A 22,947-nucleotide genomic window follows, 5' to 3' on the forward strand; every position below is an offset into this window, starting at 1 on the left:
AACTGCATACTGCATTCTTAGCTTCTCCCAGAGATCAGATGCAGACATTACACTTTTACAGGTATAAGAGATCAGAAACCAGTTTATATCCATAACAGAGCAGAAGTTTGGTGCACACAGACTAGTTTAAAATTGGTAGAACCTGATCTAAGATTTTCTCCCCCCCAAAAAGTGAACGTACGTTCTCTTCACTACTGATCTAAACTACGCTGCTTACAGAAAACCTTGCAACTTAGAATGATTCCACCTTAGGCTTTTTGAATATCTGTACCTGTACCTAGCCACAGTGGTGTTGTGAGCTATTGAACAGCTACTTCATTACACCATAGAGATTACTTCATTTCTTCAGTGAGTGAAGTGATCCCCAATATATCCCTTAATTAACAGAGCTGATTTTTAGGAGTCTCGTCATTTGCAAAGAACTTTGAAACACTCAGGCATAAAGAGTATGTCTACATGTCACTGTGCTTTAGTACTTGGAAGTACTAAAGCACGGCGTAGTACAGGTGGTTACTGCATCAGACACTGCAGAAGTGGTAACTGTTTGTTTAACAAAACAGTCACAGTAAGCAAGTGCAGTATTTACAGAAGAACAAATATGAAGGGTTAGGAGAGGCGATTGCTCCAGGCTGTAATTTGCTACCAACACCCCCTTTCCTCCAGCATAATCCTGCAGCAGAGCAGTCTCCTCTCCCCTATTGTGTATACCTCAAAGTTTTTGGAGAGGTACAACAAACAAACAACACCCCCCTCCCCGCCCCTCAAGTCTGATGGACAATGTGAACTAGCTTAGATCCTTCCTCTAAAGTAGCTACATTGTCTTGAGTTTAGATTTTGCCATGTGTGAATTTATGAGCAAGGGGTGGGCATGCTTCCTCGTGCTTCTATATATCCTTGCTCTAGTTTTTGCTTTCCATCTTTTCACGTCTTTAGCCATGACTATCAAAAATATTTTAAACATAGTTTAGTATTTTAAAGATCTGACGAATTTAATGTGTTATAAACCATCAAACAACAAATACTCAACAAAGGAATATTTCTTTGCAGACTTGAAATTACCCCACAAAATCTCTGAGATTATAAATAACCCTAATGGCACTGCCACATAGAACTAATTTGTAACAACACTTTTAGAATTATTGCTGAATAAAGCTATAGGTAGCCATGGATTCCTTGCAGAATTCTTTTTCCTACTGAACTGATTCAGGGCTTGTGTTAACCTGATCCCAGCAGAAATACTGTATCAAACTGGCAGCCTACAACCCAATTTACATCTAAGCTTAGCTTCTTTGTTTAGTTGTAAGAGTGGTTGAACTTTGCAACGTTGAGGGCAAATGGTAGGATTTAGAAGAGCACTGAAAACGCTGAACTGCGTTGCAGTCACAGTAAATACAATCACTGGGTTTGCATACTTAACAAAGGAATAATCATTTCCTAATTTCACTCCTTTTTCTGCACCTTGGAATAAAAATGGCCACTGTGGGCTGCTTGGTTCATGCTTGGTATAGTCATTTCCACAGAAATACTCTCTTAGAAGATGGGTACAGGAACAAATTGCAGGATAAACTAGGGTGCGAATATATCATAAGGTTGCAGACATATTATAACTGTTTATGCATTCTCTTTCACCCTATAGAAGCTCTTTCATTGATGAAACAAAGGTAAGCTTCCTTAACATTAAATCAATGGTTTTTCAGTTTCTTTTATAAAAAGCCTAGGAAGTTAAAAAAATAATTAATGAATATTAAGTTTGCAAAATCTCAGAAACCTCTGAAATTTTCATTCAGTCCTCTGGTGGATATGCACTGGGACAGTTAAATACATGAATACATCCCACAAGTCCTCTTCTGCATGTAGTACACAGGATAGACTGAAAACTTGCTAGCATGTCTTCAATTTAAGACTTTTACTTTTTGCCATATTAATGTCTTTTAAATATGATTTTTTATATAATTGACATAGAGAAGTCAGTCTGGCAACAGATCTATCTGTTAAAAGTAAAAAGAGACAAGACCACAAGACTCTCTTGCAGCAAGACAATGTATAGGACATAAATATATTGTCTAATGGGAGTAATGCTGTCTTCAGGAGCCGTAGGGACTTAGCATATCAAACCAAGCCCTCATTTTGAGCACTCAAAAATTGAAATGCCCAGAATTAATGTACACCTCTAAACATTTCTGTCTTAATCCCACTTCATATTTCTTCAAACCACAAGAGATTATGATGCTTATATTATCTGACTTTCTGCATAACACAGACCAGAGAATAATCACGAGGCCATTCCTAGTAGGGCAAGAGAAAGACATGGAAGCCTTGATTTAAAAAGACTCACAAAATGGAACATTTACTATATCCCTTGGTGAGTTGTTCTAAAGGTTAATTAGTCACACACTTAAAAAAAAATTGAGCTTTCTTTCTAGTCTGAATTTACCCATTTTCATTTTCCAGAACTGGAACTTCTAACACCTTAATGTACTACATTAAAGAGCTCCCTGCTACCAGATATTTTTCTCTCTGATAGGTGCATATAGACCATGATCCAGGCACATCTTAACCCTCTCTTTGTTAAACTAAGTAGTGAAGGTTACTGTTTTCTGTTGTACTTAGCCTGTAACCTAGAAACCATGTATACCTGCCTTAGTTAAGTGCTTAAGATCTATTGGATGAAGTGGTGCTATGGAAGTGCTAAGTATAAAAACTAGAAAATTCCTTTTTAGTCACAGACCGTGACCCTCATTTTCTAGCACCTAAGAATGGTAGTTGTTACATACAAGTTATTTCCAAACCTTATATAATATCTGAATATTTCTGAAAATGTTTTGAACCAAATACATTCATGCTGTGGAATTCACTGTGAAAGGATGTCATATAATCAATTATTTGAACTGCATTTAAAATGAGGGTTACATACTTTTTTTTTTGTTTAATACTAACTATATTTGCAGATATGCAATCTAAAACAATACAGATATTCAAATCTCCTGCTTCTCAGTATGAAAGAAACCTATGGAGTTCAGCATGCCAATGCACAGGTAGGAAGGTAAATTATGGAAGGGGTGGAGAGTTAGCCTAGTCAAATTATCAGCTTTGCTGAATCTACTGATCACTAGACTTAATGAACCAATGGTCTGGCTAGGATTGTCAAATTCTTTATTCCTCTAAATTGTACAGGACATTATTGGGCACTGTGAACTACAGCAAAAAAAGAAAAATTAAGTTCCTTCAGTGCAGGTGAGGAATAGATCTGGTCAGAAGGTCTAATGAAGAGAGCCAGGAGTGAAAAAATATATAGGATAGTCATTTTAATTGTTCATGTGGAATTTATGTCATTCTGTGATAGGATTCAGGATGTTCTAACATTATTGATTACATTACTTACAGCTGGGAGTTACCAGGGCTTCAGCCACTCCAAGTAAAATGTACTGAGGAGCCAGATGGAGACAAGGCATGGAGGAAACCGAAAGAACTCGGCCTGAAAGAGTCTGTTCCACTGGAGGAAAATGTTTCCTGTGTATCTCAGAAAAGCCAGCAACAATCAAGGAGAGAGCAGTAGTCAGATAACCTGCAACTAGGTAAACAGAACAAATGAAGTGAAGCTATTGAATGAGAGCATAGTTATAGGACTGCAATATATTTAGAATGCAAAAACTGAAAAGTATGACTGCAGCTTGTTTAAAAAATATTTTAATAAAATGCATTTAAATAGGTTCTCAACTTATCAGTCTATATAGTGTGATATATTTGCATGGCAGGTCAGAGAGTAGGGTAAAAGCACTTACTTTCTTGAGAAGCATACAGTCTCAATAAGATAAGGTAAGGGGCAACAGCTGAGAACAGGAAAAGCTATGGGGTCACAAAATGTAAAAAAGAAGGATTTTCTGATGAGGTGGGTTTTAAAGAAGCATTTGAAAAAAGTGAAGGTGCTGCAAGGTAAAAAGGGTTCTTCCAGGAATAGAGTTGCATAAGCAAGAGTCAAACACAGGTGGAGACAGGACTGGGTCTCAGAGGAGAAGACTACCACAAGCAGGGGAATTCTTCTCAAAGTCCAGTAAGGGGACAGTGGTATGATATGATTATGGGGTGTACACACACTCCATATTTTGCCAGCCCATTTACTAAACATGAAAGAGTATGAGACCCAGCTTGCCCCATTCAGACATATTAAAACTCTCATTAACAAGGTATTATTAGTGATTTTTGTAGTTCAGGTTTATTTGAGAAAGGGGGTTTCCACATCTTTGACTCCAATTCTGAACTGTAGTGCATGTTGAACCCCTCATGAAATGACATGAACACTATTAGGTTTGTAGAAACTCATCCTTAGTCATTGAACTAAATGACTGAAACCTTCAGTGGATTAGGAAAAAAAACATTAGCCACACAAACACGTGTGCACACATACACAGGATTGCACCCTTTATACCTCTCATACTATACTGCTTAAATTTTAAGTCATGGTGAGGCTGCACAGTCCTGGGAACAAAACCAACTCATCTCCTGCTTAAAGAATATTTGTTCTTGCTGAGAGCAAAAGCAGAACTTTTTAAAATTAGAGATCAGATGTAAACAATTGCCTTCAGTTTTATTCTTGACAGAGAAGAAATGACATGAAAGCTGTAATGCAGATTTGAAAGTTTCCAGATCTGTACAATTTTCATTCATGGTTCAAAGCACTTGCTCATGGGACATCACCCAATTGCAGTAGCCTCCTCTACACACTCTGAATATCCAGTAGTATAACCAGACGGCTCATGACTCGCTGCTAGATGGAGTCCCACACATGCAAGTGGTTAAACATGTGAAGCCCCATTCTTCACTTGCCATCTAACAATGTAAATTTAGTACTGCAAAGGACTGCCCGAAATACTGATTATACAGCAGCTGTGCTATATAATCCCTTACATGAATTGATCAGCGAAATTCTGGCATTTTGATTTGGTGTGTTTTAAATGCCATGGACTTAAATTGCAGCACGAAGGATACTATTTACTTGATTTGTATACCGCCTTCCCCAACAAAGGCTCAGGGCAGCTTACAGTAAGAAAACAGAATAACTTAAAATAGGGAAGTGATAAAAGAACAAAAACAACATTAAGGGGAACCAGCATGCCAAGATATGGACAGAGACCCTGTAAACAACATCTCCTCCTAGCTGTTTGGTAAATGCCGTCCCTCAGTAGAAAGGTCTTACTAAGCTTCTGAAAGATATCCAGGCTTGGGCTCTGGTGAGCCTCAAGAGGCAAGAAGTTCTAGAGCTGGGAAGTAACTGGGAAGAATGATCTCCCATGCATTTTCACCAGGCAGACTTAATGTACTGATATTTGTAGTATGTTACTCTTGGATGACCTTAGGGATTGTAACAGGGCATGAGGGAGAAGGCAGTCCCTTAGGAACATAGGGTTTAGGGCCTTAGACTTGCCCCAGAAAAAAACTATTGGGAACTAATATAGAAGCAAGTTAAGACCAATTACTGTATGATCCATTTATACTATTGGGATGTTCGTAACATGTACATGAAGAAACGTGGTACCCACCAAATGTATATTAAGTCCAAAGTATTAGGAATGCTTTCTAGTTTTAGGTGTCTGTGTTGGGCAACAAATTTCAGGTGTCCAGAATTCAGTTACTTTGCCCTATTGGGCCCATATACCTTAACTGCATACTGAAGTTTCACCTTATTTTAAGAACAGTCATGCTGTAGAATATTATAGTAAAAGAGTTAATCTGAAATGGTGAAATAGTATGCCAAGGCTAACACAACAGAAATAGAAAATTCCAGACTAGGGTTGTCAATATAAACAAAAAAGAAAGTATTATGTTCTACAGTATATCCTTGTATCAAATTTCCCCAGCAACTTGAAGTTTTCCTGCATTTCTAAAACTTGAAGTAGACTTTTTTTAAAAAACCTATGAATTCTGGAAGCTGAGGCTTTTACTGTTGATTAAGATCCCTTTAGTGTTTAATAGGAACAGGGATGAATTACTGTTTGAAAACTGATGACAGGAGAGAATGCAACAGCATTTTATAGCAGATGCATCACATCAAGGAGAGGTGAGAAGTTTCTTGGGGGCTTTCTACAATGTATTGGGTCAAAAATTCTCCAAGTAACAATTTATGTTAGCATTTGACAAGCTTCAGTTAGGAAAACATTATTAGTTGGTACTTCATAGTGCTTTTCCACCTAAATCTCAAAACACTTTATGCACATTAATTTAACCACTGGATGCCCCATTATGTTACTTGTATCAAAAATATAAGTTAGGACTATGAAGCAGGATGCCAAAGACCTAGTTCTTCTTCTCCACATCTAAATCCCTCCCCCCACCGACTTTAATTCTTTTCCAGAAAGGCAGGCCTTGAAGGCTTAGTCAAAGCTTTGTCTTATATGATCATCTAGTCTGACTTCTTATCTAATGCTAGACATAGGACTCCCCCAAATAGATTCTCTGAAGTAGAACATTTTTTAGGGAAGAAAATAATATCTAGTTTAATTTAAACATTTCTATTAATGGAAAATCCACCACAGTCCTTGGTAACTTGTCCCAGTGGTTAATTACTCCAGGTATTATAAAATGTAGTCCTTATTTCCAAATCTGATTTTATTCAGCTTCAAGTTTCAAAATACTAGCCCTTGCTCAATCTTTGTATGCTAGACTAAAGAGCCTCTAGTATCAATTTTCCCTTCCCTGTGTAGGTACTTGTAGAATGTGGTCAAATCATTCCTTAAACTTATCTTTGGTCAGCTGAGCAGATAGAAGGTCTTGAATCTTTTACTCTATTGGGGGGGGTTTTCAAGCCTTTAATCATTCTCAAGGCTCTTCTCCAAGTCTTTTGCAGTTTCATCAGCATCATTTGAAATAGTGAACACTCAGGTAGGCATAGCATCCCAGGAGCAGCCACACCGTTGTCAAATACAGTAATAATACAGTGGATTCCTCTTACTGGAATCACTTTGGGAAATGGTGATTTGATTCTATTAACTGATTCCATTAAAAAAATGGGTTTCCTTTTAAGAACACAGATATTCACTCCTCCCCCACAGCCCCCTGGCCCTGCTTGTGCCTCTAATTTCCCTTCTCACCGCCCCCCACCAGCCTTGCTGGTGCCCCTCACCCACAGCCCCCTGGCCTCCCAGCTGCCAAACTATCCCAAAGCCACTATATCAGTGGCTTCTGCATTATTTTTCACCCCATCACTTCAGACTTCATAAACAATGATTTTGCTTCTCTTCCAAGTCATTGATAAATATGTTAGCTATCACAGGGCTAAGAATGGATTTCCTAAGGACCCCACTTGAAATGCAGTCTGTTGATTATGCTCACTTATTTATATCCTTTGGAACCTCTGAGTAAGGCAGTTTTAAATGCTTTTTAACATGTGCTACATTTATTGTGCATCATTCTTGTAAAAACTTCCGTGTGGTATCAAGTCAAATGCTTTACAGAAGTATAGGCATCAATCTTGTTAGTTATCACACTTTTAATCTTAACAAAAGGAAGTTATCAAAGTTACTCTGACAAGATCTATTTTTCATAAACCTGTGTTGATTGGCATTAATTACATTACCCCCCATCCTCTCTAATTCTTTATTAATCAAGTCCTAGACGAACAGTTCCATTATTTTGCCTAGAAGAGATGTCAAGCTGACAGGTCTATAATTACCCAGGTTGTCCCATTTACCCTTTTTAGATATTAGCACATTAGCTTTCTTCCAGTTCTTTGGAACTTCCTATCCTCCAAGACTAATTAAACAAACAAACAAACAACAAAGTCAGCATTAATGGTCCAGAGAACTCCTCAGCCAGCTTTTTATAAACTCTTGGATGTACATTATTAGGACCTGATGATTTAGAGAAGTCTAGCTTTAATGGTTGCTGTTTAAAATCCTCCCTAGTTAACTGAACAGAAAGAGTTTAATTAATACCATATAGGAATGTGTCATTTGGCTTTTTCTCATACATAGAACAGAAATATTTATTGAACACTCCATCCTCTTCTCTGTTATTGACTATGATACCATTTCCTTTTAGTGATTTGTAAGAGTTCTTTTGTACCTAGTATATCTAGGAAACTCCTTGCTTTTCTTAACTCTTTTTAGCCATAGATTTCTTCTCATGTCATCTTACTACCAGTATACCTTTTCTGCAGTTCTCCACTTTGTTTCATGTTAGTCACAATCAGCTTCTTTTTTTTCCTATTTATGTATAGGTATTTATAGCTATTTTCACATCCTTGCTAATGGAAGATGCTTTTAAAAAGAGGATGGATTTAGGGGCATCTAATAAAGTAATTTTAAACAGTTCTCATTCCTGTTTTAATTTTTCTCTTTAAATTCTATCTCCCAATTAATTTGGCTTACAATTAAAGTGACCACATTTTGGAAGATCAGGGCAGTCTCTTCTCAAGATCTGCCTATAAAAGATGTTATATAAGATTCATTTATGGACTCCACAAGCAGCACATTAATGCTATCAACCTGTGCCCACACTGGTTTATGTTGGTATTTCCCCTGTAATTACTGAATATGCTCAGCTCCAAACATGTTCAAAATAACAACAGCATTCGGGGCCCCATTCTGTCACTCAGCTCTATGCTTTGAGATTTTTCATGCTGTGCATTGTGGGATGCCTACAACAACCTACATGAATTCTAGGACTTAGACTGAATCAAAGTCTCTTGATGCCTCTTCTGGCATCCCATATTTCACTTGTCATTTTGTGGTTTTGAACTGTCATCAGACATCATGGATGACATAATACCAAGTGCTACAATCATAAAAGTCATGAATCCAACATGATTTAATGCATATGTATTGGCAGTTATGCAGCCGTCTGGATTTGGCTCGGCTACTTCAGAGCACGTTGGAGACACCAAGATACAGTGGCAGGTGGAGGAGTAGGTGGATAAAACAAAACAGCAATCACTTCTGCGGGTATTATTGACTAACGGCTTCATTAGATGGAGTGCCATTTCTGGACCAGGGAACTAGCACTGACTGGAGGGGCAGGATATTTATGTGGAACTTCAATGTGCTGAGGACTCCTTCCTGGAGTGTCAGACAGAATTCACTCAGGGGAACAATAGAGAACCTTTACAGAGGAAGAGTTCCTCTCAGCATGAGGAAGGACATTTTTGTCACTACCCCAATAAGCCTCAACTGGTGCTGTCAGCAGATGATCTATCAACTCCAGTTTAGTTAACTGTTGGGGTTACTGTTATGGAGAGTTGATGTCAGAGATTTGTGATGCTGCAAGGAAGGTGCTGCTGTGATATATCAAGGTTTGGCAACATACAGAATGTGTCTGACAATTTACAACAGAGATAGGGTTACCACTGAGCAATGTAAGAGGCTCTTGATGACACATATACCTATCCCTGCCCACATTGCAAAGACTTTAACAATAGAAATGGGCATTTCTTCATGTCAGTGCAAACTTTGGTTGATAAAGCTTTGCAGCACCAAGGCTTCACCAATGATAAAAGGTCCACCATTGTTAAATGTGACATGCTTGGGAAAAGGTCCACAGTCTTCAGAAATTCCAGGTTGTTTGCTGGAATGATAGAGGTAGTTTTTGCACCCACTCCTATTCTTCAGACTCCCACACTTACCACATGTGAATTTCATATCTAACAGTCCTGAATGTGGCATGGAGTTTTTTCTGAGGCTTCTTCTTTCTTCTGCATGTTTGGCTCTTCTTTCCTCAAATATCTTGTTTAGCTCGTCTGTAAAAGATATATATCTACTCTGCCTTCTGCCTGAATTTAGATTAACATGGTCAAATCACTCTCTGCTCATGTATGCCACCACACTCAGCTGAATGAAATGGACTGCAAACTACACAAGAAACTTGCTCAGATATCTTTTTGCTGTCCAGACGGAAGCAAATTAATTTCAAGGGACTCCACCCCATTCTACATACCACACAACCTATTCTGACAAGCTGTGTTTCACACTCTCCCAGAAACTGAGGAACCACCTTATCAGTGTTCTGTACAGACAAGAGGAACAGGTCAACATCAAACTTGCAGAACTAACAATAAGGAATAAGGAAGTAAAACTTTCCTAACTTGCATGCTCCAACAACAATCCTACAAACCATGGTAATATAATCAACCTATCCTACCACACTCTCAGCCCAACTGAGGTGTCTGTACAATCCTTTCTGCATACTGCACAACTTGATATGATGCATTTGCATGGGGAACTTAAGGCTCTCTCTCACCGCCAAGACTGAGGAATATTTCTATGACTAGGGGACAGCACAAGAGGGTATATAATGATCTACCTTCCACAGGCCAGACCTATACATAGCACAAGGAGGACAGCTCCTGGACTCCATTTGAGGGCTGCAGCACCACTCTGAGCCTGTATATAAAACTGTTTCCACCTCTGTGCCCACTCTGAGATTGCCAAAAAGCAACAACATATTTACATTACAACCTCAGTCCTGTGGAGAGCCATATTCAGCCTTAAAAACAACCTGGATATTATCCTACAACAGGCTGATAAGGAGGGGTGCCCCTACTGTTATAGCCAAAGCAGCATACACATGGGAAGCTGAGAACTTTCTAACAAAAGTTTTACTAACTCCTGATAGAGGACCCCATGGCACAACGCCAGGAGGAACTAGATAAACTCTTAAAGGATCTACCTCTGAAAACACAAGAGAGGATTACTGCTTCCACCTCCTGGGAATCTAGGCCAGGTAAGTTTTACTTATTACCCAATATCTGCAAGACTGGCAACCCAGGACACCCCATTGTCTCTGGCATTGGCACCATCACAGAGGGAGTTTCTTATTATGTTGACTATCTTATTCCCATATAGCACAAGAACTGCCAGCTATTTGAAAGGCACCAATGATTCTTTAAGAATTTGGGCTCTATTGACAAGCTGCCAGCAAACATTATATTAACCACCATGGATTTCACATCTCTGCACACCAACTTCCTCCATGAGGATGGATCACAAGCTATAAAGAACATTATCACCATGTAAAGTGTTGTCCTCCCACTTTGTCCTCACACACAGCTATTTTAGATGTGGGGACTCCCTATACCTACAAATGAAAGGCACTGCCATGTGCATACACATTCCTCCCCTGCCCAATATGCCATCATATTTATGACAGATCTTGACATCTGTCTCTTCCGTAGTTGCGCTCTCACCCCCCCGGTGTACCTCAGGTACATCAATGACATCTTTGTAATTTGGACACACAGAAAGGAATCGCTAGAGAAATTTCACCAGGACTTAACAACTTTTGCCCCTCCATCTAACTCTGGAATACTCCACTTCAGTGAGTAATGATAATGTCCTGTTATCACCCCTTGCTTTCAAAGTGCTTCTATGGGAGTTCCTTTGCTTAACCTGCTTAACCTTGGATGAGCTCCAAGGATCATGCAGTTGTCTATATTCTGGGGACTTCTCCAGCTGAGATGAGGCATCTAATTCCTGAAAGATGGCATTTTGCATGAGACCCACACACAGAAGCATGAATAGATAGGGTTATATATCTGCTCTAATGAGTTTGTAAATTCTCAATTATTTAGAATCAGAGAGGGGCCTCCCCTAGCTGTGTGCTAGCCTTGAAATGGCCAGGTGGCAGCTGGTCAAAAAAACCACCACAGAGCAGTGGAAGGCCCAAAAATCTTATCTCTTTCCTTGTTTCTTAGTACCTTGATTGGGCTGTTTGGAACATGTCAACCTTAAAGTGAAGAAAGTCATTAGTAAGTAGATTAACTCTTGTTCCAAGGCAGATTCATTACGGCAACTTAACTTTTGTAATGTAAATGATTTGGTGTCTTGTCTGAATGCAAAGCACTTTATGGCAAACAAAATGTATTTTGTGCAACAAGCTTCTGTAAATTAATCCTTAGTGAATGTTGGTGGGGCTATAACTAAAGTTTTTGAAACAAGGATTCATTTGACCTCTGTTCACAGGAAGAGAACTTGTATATATTCTATAAACAAATAGATCACTCTGGAACAAAGCTCAACTCAGACTTAACAGGCTTCCAATGGAAAAAAAAAAAAAAACAACTTAGATCTTTTTGTACTTCGTTACAACTTTTTTGGAGAAAGGGCTCGGAGGGGATGTACCTAGTCACAGAATCCAGCCTTCTGCTATCACACGCAGCCATATCATAGCCTTCTCCCTCCATCACTCCCCCTCCCCCAAACTTATCATCAAGCTCGATCCCAAGTAGGATTTTTGCCCAGGTTACTAGAACTGGGAAGCTGTTCCACAGCCTCACTCTGGTGATTTGTTTCTAATTTCCAGCCTAAATTTATTCATGACCAATTTATCCCCATCTGTTCTTGTGCTAACATTTTCTTTTAGCTCAAATAGTTCTTTTCCCTTCCTGCTGTTTACCCCCTGATGCATTTATAAACAACAATCACATGCCCTCACTCTTCATTTTCTAGGCTAAACAAGCCAAGTTCTTTTAGTCTCTTCATATCAGGTAGACTATCCTTTCTCTTGATGGTCCTAGAAGCCTTTCTCTGCACCTGTTTAAGAAAGGTAGATTCAAACGTAGGTGCCAAAAACGGTACACATGCCAGACAAGGTTTCTCCAGTGTCTTGTGATTGGAAATACCAAGCCCAATGCATCCTACAGACACATTCTGTTTCCTGGGTGTCTTAATTTTGACTCATTATTATCATGCTATAATTGGCTGGTACACTCAAGTCTCTCTGTGTTATTTTCTTGCCTATCTTTTAGTGGAGATCATTGTTATTAGTTTCTAAGTTCATGATCTGGCGTTTTGCATCCCTTTTCTATTAGTCCACCTTTCAAGCTCATCCATTTCTCTCTCTCCGTTATTCTGAGTGATCATCTTCTGTACTGACATGGCCTCCCAACTTTGAGTCATCAGCACTTTTCATTTTTGTGCCAGCCATTAAGTGAGAATATTAACTAAAATTGGTCCCAAGAACAATCCTTGACTAACTACGCACCCCCCCCCCCGTTAATAAGGTTCTCCAGCCCAGTAATTTCCCTTATATGCAACCCACTGTTGTCTCTCCTCTAGTTACCCCTTACCCAACTTTCAATTCTTGTGCTTATTCCCCACTTTATCAGTACTTTCTCCATATCCACTGTATCAAATACTTTACTAAACTCATGAAATCTTGTAGTAGATATTTATGGAAGAAGTTGACTTTATATGAAACATTTTTCCAACTCTTTTTGATTAGAGGGAGACTTATACTTGCAGCATAAATGCTCATATATAACTGCCCAAAATAGCTTTGGATATAATAATCAAATTAAACATCCAACCCTGTTTCAGATCCATTGTCACTCACTCTGCTGACTTAATCAAGAAGTACAAATGTTCTGTGAAAATGAAAAAAAAAAATCATAAACAAGTTAACTGAATACTTGAGGGGCTTAGAAAGAAGTTTAGGTTAAGAATGTTTAGGGATCAGATGCCCCTTTAAGTTTTTCATATCAGTTTGATCAACTCCGGTTTACGAAGAAATCAAGCTATTTTGAAGGACCTAATATGGTCTATTAGGGTGGGGGGAGAGGACTTTTTAAACATGGAAAACTGGTATAGATCCAAAGAAAATATGAAAATTGGCTAAGTGACAGTTCAATATTGTCTATGCAGTTACATTTTGTAAATGTTTAGTCTTTTAACATATCTAACATTTTCTTGGGACAATACTTAATGGTTTTCTGCTCCAAAGTTGCATTTAAGTATATTTAGAGCCTGGCTTAAAACCAGCTGCCTATTTATGCTTTCAGTTTTGCTCCTGAAAATAATTGTGAAACTAATTAACTGCTGGCTAATATACTGGCACTTAAAAGTCTACCAGATTTGCAGGTGCAATCATATAGTTAGTTATTTAACAGCCAATTCCAGCATCTAAAGACATTTGAATGCGGGATTATTTATGGACCCAAAATTGAAGAATATATTTTTTAAACCCACAACATTAAGAATGAACCACCTTAAATATCCTGTTACTGTGGTACAACAGGACAAACTAGCCAGTTTAGAATTTTTCTGGTTTTAGGGAAAACCTGATTATCTGCATGTTCTTTTTGTGGTTTAATTTAGTTGTTATTTTAAAAACCAGGGTAATTGCCACCTGCTGTGTTAGATGCATCTAGTTTGTCTACGACTTAATAGCAATCTTAATTAAGCTAATTTTAGTCAGATTAATACTTCCATGTTTCAGTCCTGACTGTGCCTCATGCCACAGGGTACCAAATTATTAGTAACAGAAGAGAAAGTGCTAGCTTATAAATATTTTTGTCTGAAAAGTTTGTATTGTAGGCTAGATGATAATTTTTTTTCTGGGAATGGAAATAGATATAAACAATACCAGGTGATATTATTTCATCTGGGATATAAACTAAATGGAATATCTTCCCTAAAATTGTAAGATTTGGATCCGTATGTTGAACTGTTCATCATTTGGGAGAGACTTAGAGCCAGGAGTATGGTTTGACCTCCTATGGTAAGAGTGGCTACTGAGAAATTCACATCTGGATCCAAATTTCAGTTTCCCAACTCCCAGCCCCTTCAAAGTTTGGTATTTTCATCCTGATCAACTGGGAAAGGAATATGTTTCATATTAACTTCTCCAAGAGGTCTGAGAATAAGCATACTGTGAGAGGGAAGTGAGCAGGTCTTTAACATGTCAGCTTTTCCAAGGTAACTGCTCCAAAGGAGATGAAAGCCAGCTAGCAGTAGCTTAGTTTTTACTTACCAAAGGATAAAAGTGCATACATGAGCTATTACTCCAGAGCAACTGATATTGTAAAGCCAAACCCTCCTTAGCACACAGTAACTTGCTCATGTGCCTACTGTCTAGGGTTTTTTGTTAAGAAAACTGTTTTGATTTCATTTTATGTGAACTACTGCAAACTGAGGCATGTTTCAAGTTTAGCATCTGAACAAATACAAAAATCAAAACCCAAAGTAAGTGTGCTGCAGAAGTTCAGTTGTTCTGTTATTGATACATTTCCAGGTTAGAACTCTAGAACTAAACAGCTTGGACATCTGTTTCAAAATTATTCAACCATTGCCTGACCAGAATTGTTCACAAAACTATATGTTTTAGATACTATCTGTAATTTTTCTTTGCTCATCACCATTGTTAGAAAGAAAAAGTTGTTTCTGCAGTAAACAGTTGCTTCCTGCACAAAAACAACCTCTACCACCAACATTTAGGCACTCATCACACTGCAAAGGTTTGCTGACATAGTTGTGTCAGCCAAAGGTATGATCACCTACTGACAGATGTATTGTGCTGAAAAAAACCCATAGGATAGAGAGTTTTATTGCCAGCCTGCACTTTTGACCCGATAATTTATTTTTCTTGGGGTGGACTGAGGGCCTGCAATATATTACACCAGCAAAAATACCGTTCACACTTGGTGTTCACAATAGGAGTGCTGTTATAGTATATTGGTGTAGCTATACTGACAACATATTCCTACTGGGGACCTGGCTATAGGTCTCCACAACCTTAAGTGATATAATTTAACTAAAATACTTTTGTCTTAGAACTTTTCTCCAACAGGCAAAGGCAACTAGATTTTCTGGAGAATCCCGTTTGATCTGGAGCTTAAAATTTATATAGCATATTAAACTTTTATAGTGCTAAACTTTACATAGAGCAGGGCTATCCAACTTTTAAGTGCATGGGGGCATGTGCCCTGGCAGCCATTGTGGGCCACACCAGATAAATTGTGGACTACCCGGCCACATAGCACACAGATGTACTCTCCCCCGCACTGCTCCACATGGGCAACCTTCCCCCGAAACATTGCACTGCGCACCCACCCACTACTGCACTGCTGTACTATGTAGGCACGATCTCCACCTGCCCTGCCATCCCCACTCCCACTCCTTCCCCACCTCCCCACCCCTGGAGCCCTAGTCTCACCATCCCTGCCATCCACAACCCAGGCTCACCCTCAGCTCCTGTGCCGGACTGCTCTGCCCCACTCAGGGCAAGGGCAAGTAGCAACAATCAAAAGAGAGACCAGGAACTTGGAGACTGACTGCTTCTGCAGCTAGAGCAATGAGGAGAGCAGTGGCAGGGTGAAATCCCAGGGGCCATTATTTAAGCCCTTGTGGGCTACATGCAGCCTATAGGCTGCCAGCTGGACAGCCATGATAATACAAGGTAAACAACCAGAATCAAATTGCCAGAGATTTATTTGGCTGTTAGCAATTCTCACCCATTAGGTCTGGCTTGTTCCTACTTTACATCCTTGAACACTTTGTGCCAGCATCTGTTGCCTGTATTCCAAGGATCAAGATTTTTCCTTAGCTTGATTCTGAATAGAATTGGAGATGTGTATGTGTGTGCACCTATGCATACACGTGTATATAGCATATATTGTTTTTGGCTCCATTTTATCCAATTACTTCCATTTATATCCACCCTGGGAGATCACCCTTAAACCATGCCTTCTTTATCTTGGTACTTACAAAATCAAATATAGAAATACAAAATCAAATCAAGAGCCACATATTTCTAATCCATCAGTTAGGTAATTTTTTTTTCTATCAGGACTGAAATGCGGATGAAGACCACATAATATGTATTTTATACTCACTAATATAAATTGTTGGTGATCTTGTATGTTTCTTGGAATCAAATAGATATGTACTGATACACTCTAGAATAGGAGCAAGAAATAATAGAGGTAGGATGCTTATAACATTCATTGCTGCAATTGGCAGGAAAAATCCATTGAAGTTCAAGTTGGAATTCATGGTCTGGAGATAATATCCTGAAGGAATCTGAAGAAAGCAAAAACCCTCTTCATTAACATACTTGTTTTTGTATGGTTAAAATTCTAATATATTTGGAAACCTCTTCCAGATCTTGGTCCACACCTTTCTAGAAGAAGAGTACACAGAAAACTAAGCATTTAGAGATCTATTCACTAACCAAAGGGAAATGTCAACAGCAATAAACTATCTGATTACTCCTTAGATGCTACCATTCTCATCTTCTGCCAAGTGCTAACGTTTTACTTCAATTTCAATTGTGTGTCAGTGTAGAAATATATACTGATAAGGACCACTGCACATCAGCAATTCTTTCTTAGAACTGTCTGAAACCAGTAACTAGAAAGAGGCCTAACAATGCCAGTCCTCCAAAGCCATGAAACTAAAGTAGGTATATAAGATTAGATAAGTAAGAACTATGCAAGTAGTAGATGCTTTGTACTTCCTGTAGAACCTTACATTGTTTTTTTTTTTTCCTCCAAATGAAATTCCTCATCATAGTGGTCTATTAGATATTTTTACTATATCTGTATTTCACAAACATAGGGAGAGTTCCTCTATATGACACAGAACTATCCGTATCTCCATTTCAGTGACTGAAAGGGAGAAAAATTAGTTGTCTAGGATACATAGGACAGTTACAACTAAGTTGATACAGAATTCTGATCTCATCTCCTATTTTAATCTCTTTTTCTAACTCTTCTGCTCCTGCTATATGCTTGAGAACAAGGGTGACCCACTCAAACATGTCTTTTCTGATGAGCTCTAAGGAAATTTTTACTAGACCCACATCTAATGACCCAGTTAATTCTATGTATTTGAGTAGGCATCTGTGGATTTTTATAACCTTCCTTAGATGTAGGGTATTGTGATACCTGAAAACTTGTTTAAAATTTGTCCCAACCATGCAATTGGTCCAATAAATCGATTGCCCACAGAAATGCTTGCCTCTTGCATATTTCCTGGACAATCATGGCTACAATGTCATTTCAACGCTGTTAAAACTAAATAAATAAATAAAAAAAATTTATACCCCTCACCTACTGAAGAGGATATAAACTATGCAAAAAAAAATCCACGATAAACAAACAGTAGCTAAACTCCTTAAAGTCAGAAATATTGTCATGCAACTTATAGTTTGCATTTACCAATTGCATATGAGAATTGACATTTATTAATAGGAAAAATGTTATCAGCAGCATAACTCATAGGCCCAGAAACCAGTTGAGTTAAAAATACAGGGAAAGTACTATTAATCTTTACAGAAGAAATATTAATCGATAGCCTAAACTGAGGAAAAGGTTCTATGGAATTGAAATCATTGCTGCTTCCATCTCAAGTACAAAAATCATTGCTTTCTAAAAGTTTAAATGCTTTTTAAAAATATATGCCTGAATATTCTGATTATAATCAGTGTCACTAGATGTTCCATTTCACCTTATACTGGCTAGTAATGTCTAGTGTCAACTTTTTTTTTTTTTTTTTTTTTTTAAAGTTGAAGAGTAAGGATGTCTCAAGAATGAATGTCAATAATAGGAATATAATTAAGATAAGGCAGTGTAGGGTTTTTCTTAAGCAGGCTCTGCACTAATTTTAGCACCAATCAGTAAATATGGAACTCCAAGCTAGTTCAGTAATTTACTGTTATGCAAGTTGCCACAGGGTAAACTACCTTGAAAACTTCAGCTTAACTTGGAACATCCAGTCAAAAATTACTTTGAAGGAATCATGGAAACTTAAGTTGATTTGTATGACATTTACATTTCTATATTACTTCTTACCCAGCAGCAGAAATAATACAATAATAGTACTTAGGCTATGAAAGAATCATTTCATCCAGCATTGGAAAAAACAAAAAAAAAAAAACAAAAAACAAACAACAAAACACACACTCATTTCTGAGGGGACATATACACATACACCAGCAACAAACCCTCCCTCCAGAACAGTAAGGGTGATGAACAATTAAAACAATTTAGGGAGATAGAAAAACTCAAATTAATTCTCTCTAGCATCCTCAGACTGTGTAATGATATTTCTTGCAAGAGTGTGGGGTTTAAATTTTTAATATCTAAAGTACTCACATCCTCACTGAAAACAAAGCAAGTCCTCTATCACTGGACATTCGAACAAGAATGATTCTTAAACATCTAATAAGTTATCAATATTTCTTCTTGCATCACGCGAGGGCCCCTCCCAAATGTTAAGCAAGTTGGTTCTATATAGGTCAATCATGAGAGACTACTCGAGTCACTCTTTTGGCAACATAACTGATAAAAGTCATGTCTATATATAGTACAACATTAATATATTCAAAAACTTAATGGGAGTAGAGGGGAAGAGATGAGATTTAGGATTAAAAGCTGTTTACTTACCTGCATAATGCAAGTCCTATATAGAATTTGGAAGGCAAATAATGGAAAGAGCCTGACAAGTGATTTTGTGCTTTCCACATGAATCTCACTATACCAGCCACCATAGTTTTCTTTGGCATGGTCTAACCAGCTTGTCACATCTCCACAAATGTGGTAGTACCTCACACGACACATTTTCAGTGCATTAACAACTACCCCAAAAGTTGTCAGCAGAGGACTACCTGCGAATGATCAGAGACATCATGCATCAATGCACTTTATTTGCTGCCAAATGCAAGACAAGCCAAGTCTCTTTGAAAGAATGCAAAAAAAACAACACACAACTTGATATGATTTGCCTGGCTTATTTTCCAACTCACATAACAGACCAGATTTGTGCAAAAGCATTCAGTTTTAGGAGACAGCTTGAACATATGGAACCAAATTTGGTTACAACTTACACCCCAGAGAGTCCAACTATAGCTAAGCAACCTCTGCTGGGAAGAGAGGTGTTTTTCTTTGTTTGTTTTTTTTTTTTTATAATACCTGTTGGCTACCACAGTGAGATACTATGTTATGTTTAAAACTATTTTATCATTTTCTCTTACTTTGGCTTTCTATATTGATTTGACCCAAGTAATTTTCTATTCAATGCAGTAATGAACTATTCTTTGTTAACCAATGTCAACTAAGAGTTATGAGGCAAAGCTAAGAGAAAAAAAAAGAGTCGGGGGACTTTCAGGAGTGAGGGAGTGTTTTATACTTATATTTTAAAGTCCGATAATTTCTGAAAATATTATCTTTAGATAGTCATGAATGAGGCTAGGTGAAATTAACTTAAACTTCTCAGTCCAGGTCCTAACATGAGAGTGCTTCATCACAATAGCAATCTAATTCTCTGACTCCCACCTGCCAGTGTTTGAAAGGATCTGTATAGGTGGCTGGTGGGATCGAGATTATTCTGAGGTCAAACCAAAAAGCCAAGAAAGAAATATTGAGATGCTGTAGTAGTATTCAAGCTAAGACAACCTGATCCAAGAAAGAAAAATGGCATAGCTTTGGGTTCTTCAGTCACTGCTAAGAAATAAAATTAAAATGTTAAATTAAAAGGGATACATCACCTCTGGTGGTTATGGGGTTACTGGCAATTTGAAGTTAAAAATGGGCTAATTTCTAGCTTTGCCCCATACTACATGTTGTGCCATTACAAAGCATAAGAATACTAGGGACTGGTGCAGTTACAGGTCAGTTTTGGAGGCAGTTTTCCAACTCCTGTAGGAATTAAAGCTTACAAGAGATAGTCAGAACCTTCCTGGATCAGGACCTTAAACAGCTGTAACCATTTATTAATAAATGGGTATGATGAAAAAAGAAAGGGCTACATCGTAAGGAGTCTTTCACTGTAGCATACGTGATGTATTCCAACCTGCATCCATGAACATTTTAATTCCTTTAAAACATGAACCATTAAAAGAAATCTTTCTAATCTTCCATTGTTCTCATTGAAAGGAAGAATGAGACAGATGCCAATTAACTCTGAGTCCTGATATTTTAATGTATTTCCTAATAAGCCATTTTGCTTCCTTCTCTTTGTACTCTCAGACTCAGATTCCTATGAAACCCTCTGAATACTTCGCAAAGGTCCAAACAGGTTGCAGTCACAGATAAGTGAGGAAGACAAAGCTGGAACTCAAGCTATGTGAAAGCTTGAATGACTGCAACTGAAGTTTGATTTAATGGACAATTAAGCTGAATTTTTTGCCCTACTGAAGCTAACAGGATTTTTGTCACATACATTATTAGGGCCAGAATTTCACCTTTCCTTTTAAAGAAAGGATAGCTCTGGGCAAATGCAGGGATAACAGGATAAGACAAAGAGGACAGGAGGAGAAAGAGGAAAGGGTGAGGCATGTATAAAATGCAGCACTTATGGATAAATATTTACCCCAGCATATACAAAATAAATTGTTGAAATTTTTAATGTGTCTTTGGAAATGTTAAACTGTACCGAAGTCAGGAGAAGGACTTTTAGGAAGCAATTTTTCCTTTTTTATTTCAGTCTTTGCCTCTGATGTTTGGATACCATGACCTTGTTCTAATCTGTGCTCTTTAATTATAATAAAAAAAAAAGAGTCCACATTGCACTCAAGATGGTAGATACACACTTTTCCCATCTTTGGTCACTTGCCAGTTCTTAAAATTATAGCAGTGGGAAGAAATGCAAATGAAGTCCTTGCTTGACAGCTAAACATAATGGAATGCACGGCCTTCATTTGAAAAGTTACCTTAAAATAAAAAGGGACCATATCTAAGAATAATATCTTTGCGGTCACCTATGGATTTGAATTATAGTTCTGAAGAATTTCCAGTGTAGTCATCTTATTGAAAAGAGCCAAATAAGAGATGAGATATTCTGTTTTGAGGGAGAAAGACTAGCAAATATTATTTCAGAGATGAACAATCCTGACATTTGAAAAATATATATATTAATCAAGGTAAATATAGTTCTTCAGAAAAAATATTGAGCAAGGATACAAGCAAGTTCTGCTTACACCGGTTCTATGGAGTGATTAACATGATAGGTATATCTACTGTCTAGTCAAATAGCTTTATTGCAACTCATGCAAACATACCCATCTAGCTTTAAAACTAGTAACGGTTTAGCTGTGGCAGATTGGGGCTTAATGTAGGTACTTGATCAAATATTCACTCAAATCTTGGTTTTGCTAGGTTCCAACTGCCACAGCTACATGTTAAAACCAGACCTAACATATACAGAAACTGTGTTAGTTCTATGGACTACCATGCAAACGTATCCCTATCTAAGGCAACTTACTTTAGCAAAAAACTCGTGGTATTTCCTCTGTTTTCTGTGTTCTGAACATAAAGATTTCAGTAAGGTGGAGCAGTGAGTTCACACTGCTGTGATTTTCCTAATGTAGATATCAGAGAGGCTGGCTCAAGCCATGTGATTTAAATACAAAATCTCCTCAAGTCAGTTATGTTCTGACCAAATTCACAAATGGTTTATTCACAAATAAAACTAAATCCCTGGGGAAGCAAGGTTTGTTCTGCCTCCACTTATGTAAATGGAATCCCAGGCAGATGGGAGCATTATGGAGTTGGATCTTCATCTGATCTTGGACCTTAGACAATGTTTCCTGCTAACGGGTCACTTTTGGCCTGAAGGTTTTATAAACAAGTAATTCTCAACCACGGTGCTGTGGCACACTGGGATGCCCTCTGATCCTTTCAAGGGTTCTGTGAGATGCCACACAACACTTGCACTGTGAGGTGTGCAAACATGATTCTTGAGATAAGTAGTCAGACCTATTGTGGTCTTTCCACATTCTTTTCAAGAAAGGAAATGTACTTTTTTCAGTTGAAAAAAAAAAAAAAAACCAAACAAAAAAAAACAGTGTGTGAAATCTGAGACTTGCTAAGGGGTGCCTCTATCCTATCGAGGAGTGCCTCAAGTCTAAAAAGGTTGAGAACCACTGCCATAAATGATAACTATAGTATATGAATACGGATACAAACTACTTTTTCCTCTATTGAAAAAAAGGTTTATTTTGGTGTCACGGCGGGGTCCTTTAGGAGGGCCGTGATCTCCCCGAAGTCCCTCGCTCCGTGTCAAGGCCAGCCCAAGGCACCCTCTAATTCTCACCCGCCACGTCATGTTGGAGAGTGTGTGTGTGTGTGTGTGTGTGTGTGTGTATTAGTTGGGAGGCTGCCTACGACTCCCTGGGCACGGCTACTCGGGACCTCTGTCCCCGCGGTTCTCGGACCCCCTGGGGGTCTCCCGGTATAATGGGTGC

At 38.2% G+C, this 22,947-nt stretch overlaps 1 protein-coding gene across 1 annotated transcript in view; it reads right to left on the reverse strand.

Annotated features, from left to right (window-relative positions):
* SLC15A5 (solute carrier family 15 member 5) overlaps positions 1-22,947 on the reverse strand; it is a 56,104-nt gene that overhangs the window by 14,018 nt on the left and 19,139 nt on the right. Inside the window, exons 4-6 of the mRNA XM_006030871.1 lie at positions 19,151-19,371; positions 16,598-16,784; positions 3,383-3,571 (exon numbers count right to left, since the gene is read on the reverse strand). Of these exons, the coding sequence (XP_006030933.1) occupies positions 3,383-3,571; positions 16,598-16,784; positions 19,151-19,371 (597 nt within the window). The remainder of the gene's footprint in view (positions 1-3,382; positions 3,572-16,597; positions 16,785-19,150; positions 19,372-22,947) is intronic.

The sequence above is a fragment of the Alligator sinensis genome, unplaced genomic scaffold (assembly GCF_000455745.1).
Source record: "Alligator sinensis unplaced genomic scaffold, ASM45574v1 scaffold498_1, whole genome shotgun sequence".
NCBI classification, from domain to species: domain Eukaryota; kingdom Metazoa; phylum Chordata; order Crocodylia; family Alligatoridae; genus Alligator; species Alligator sinensis.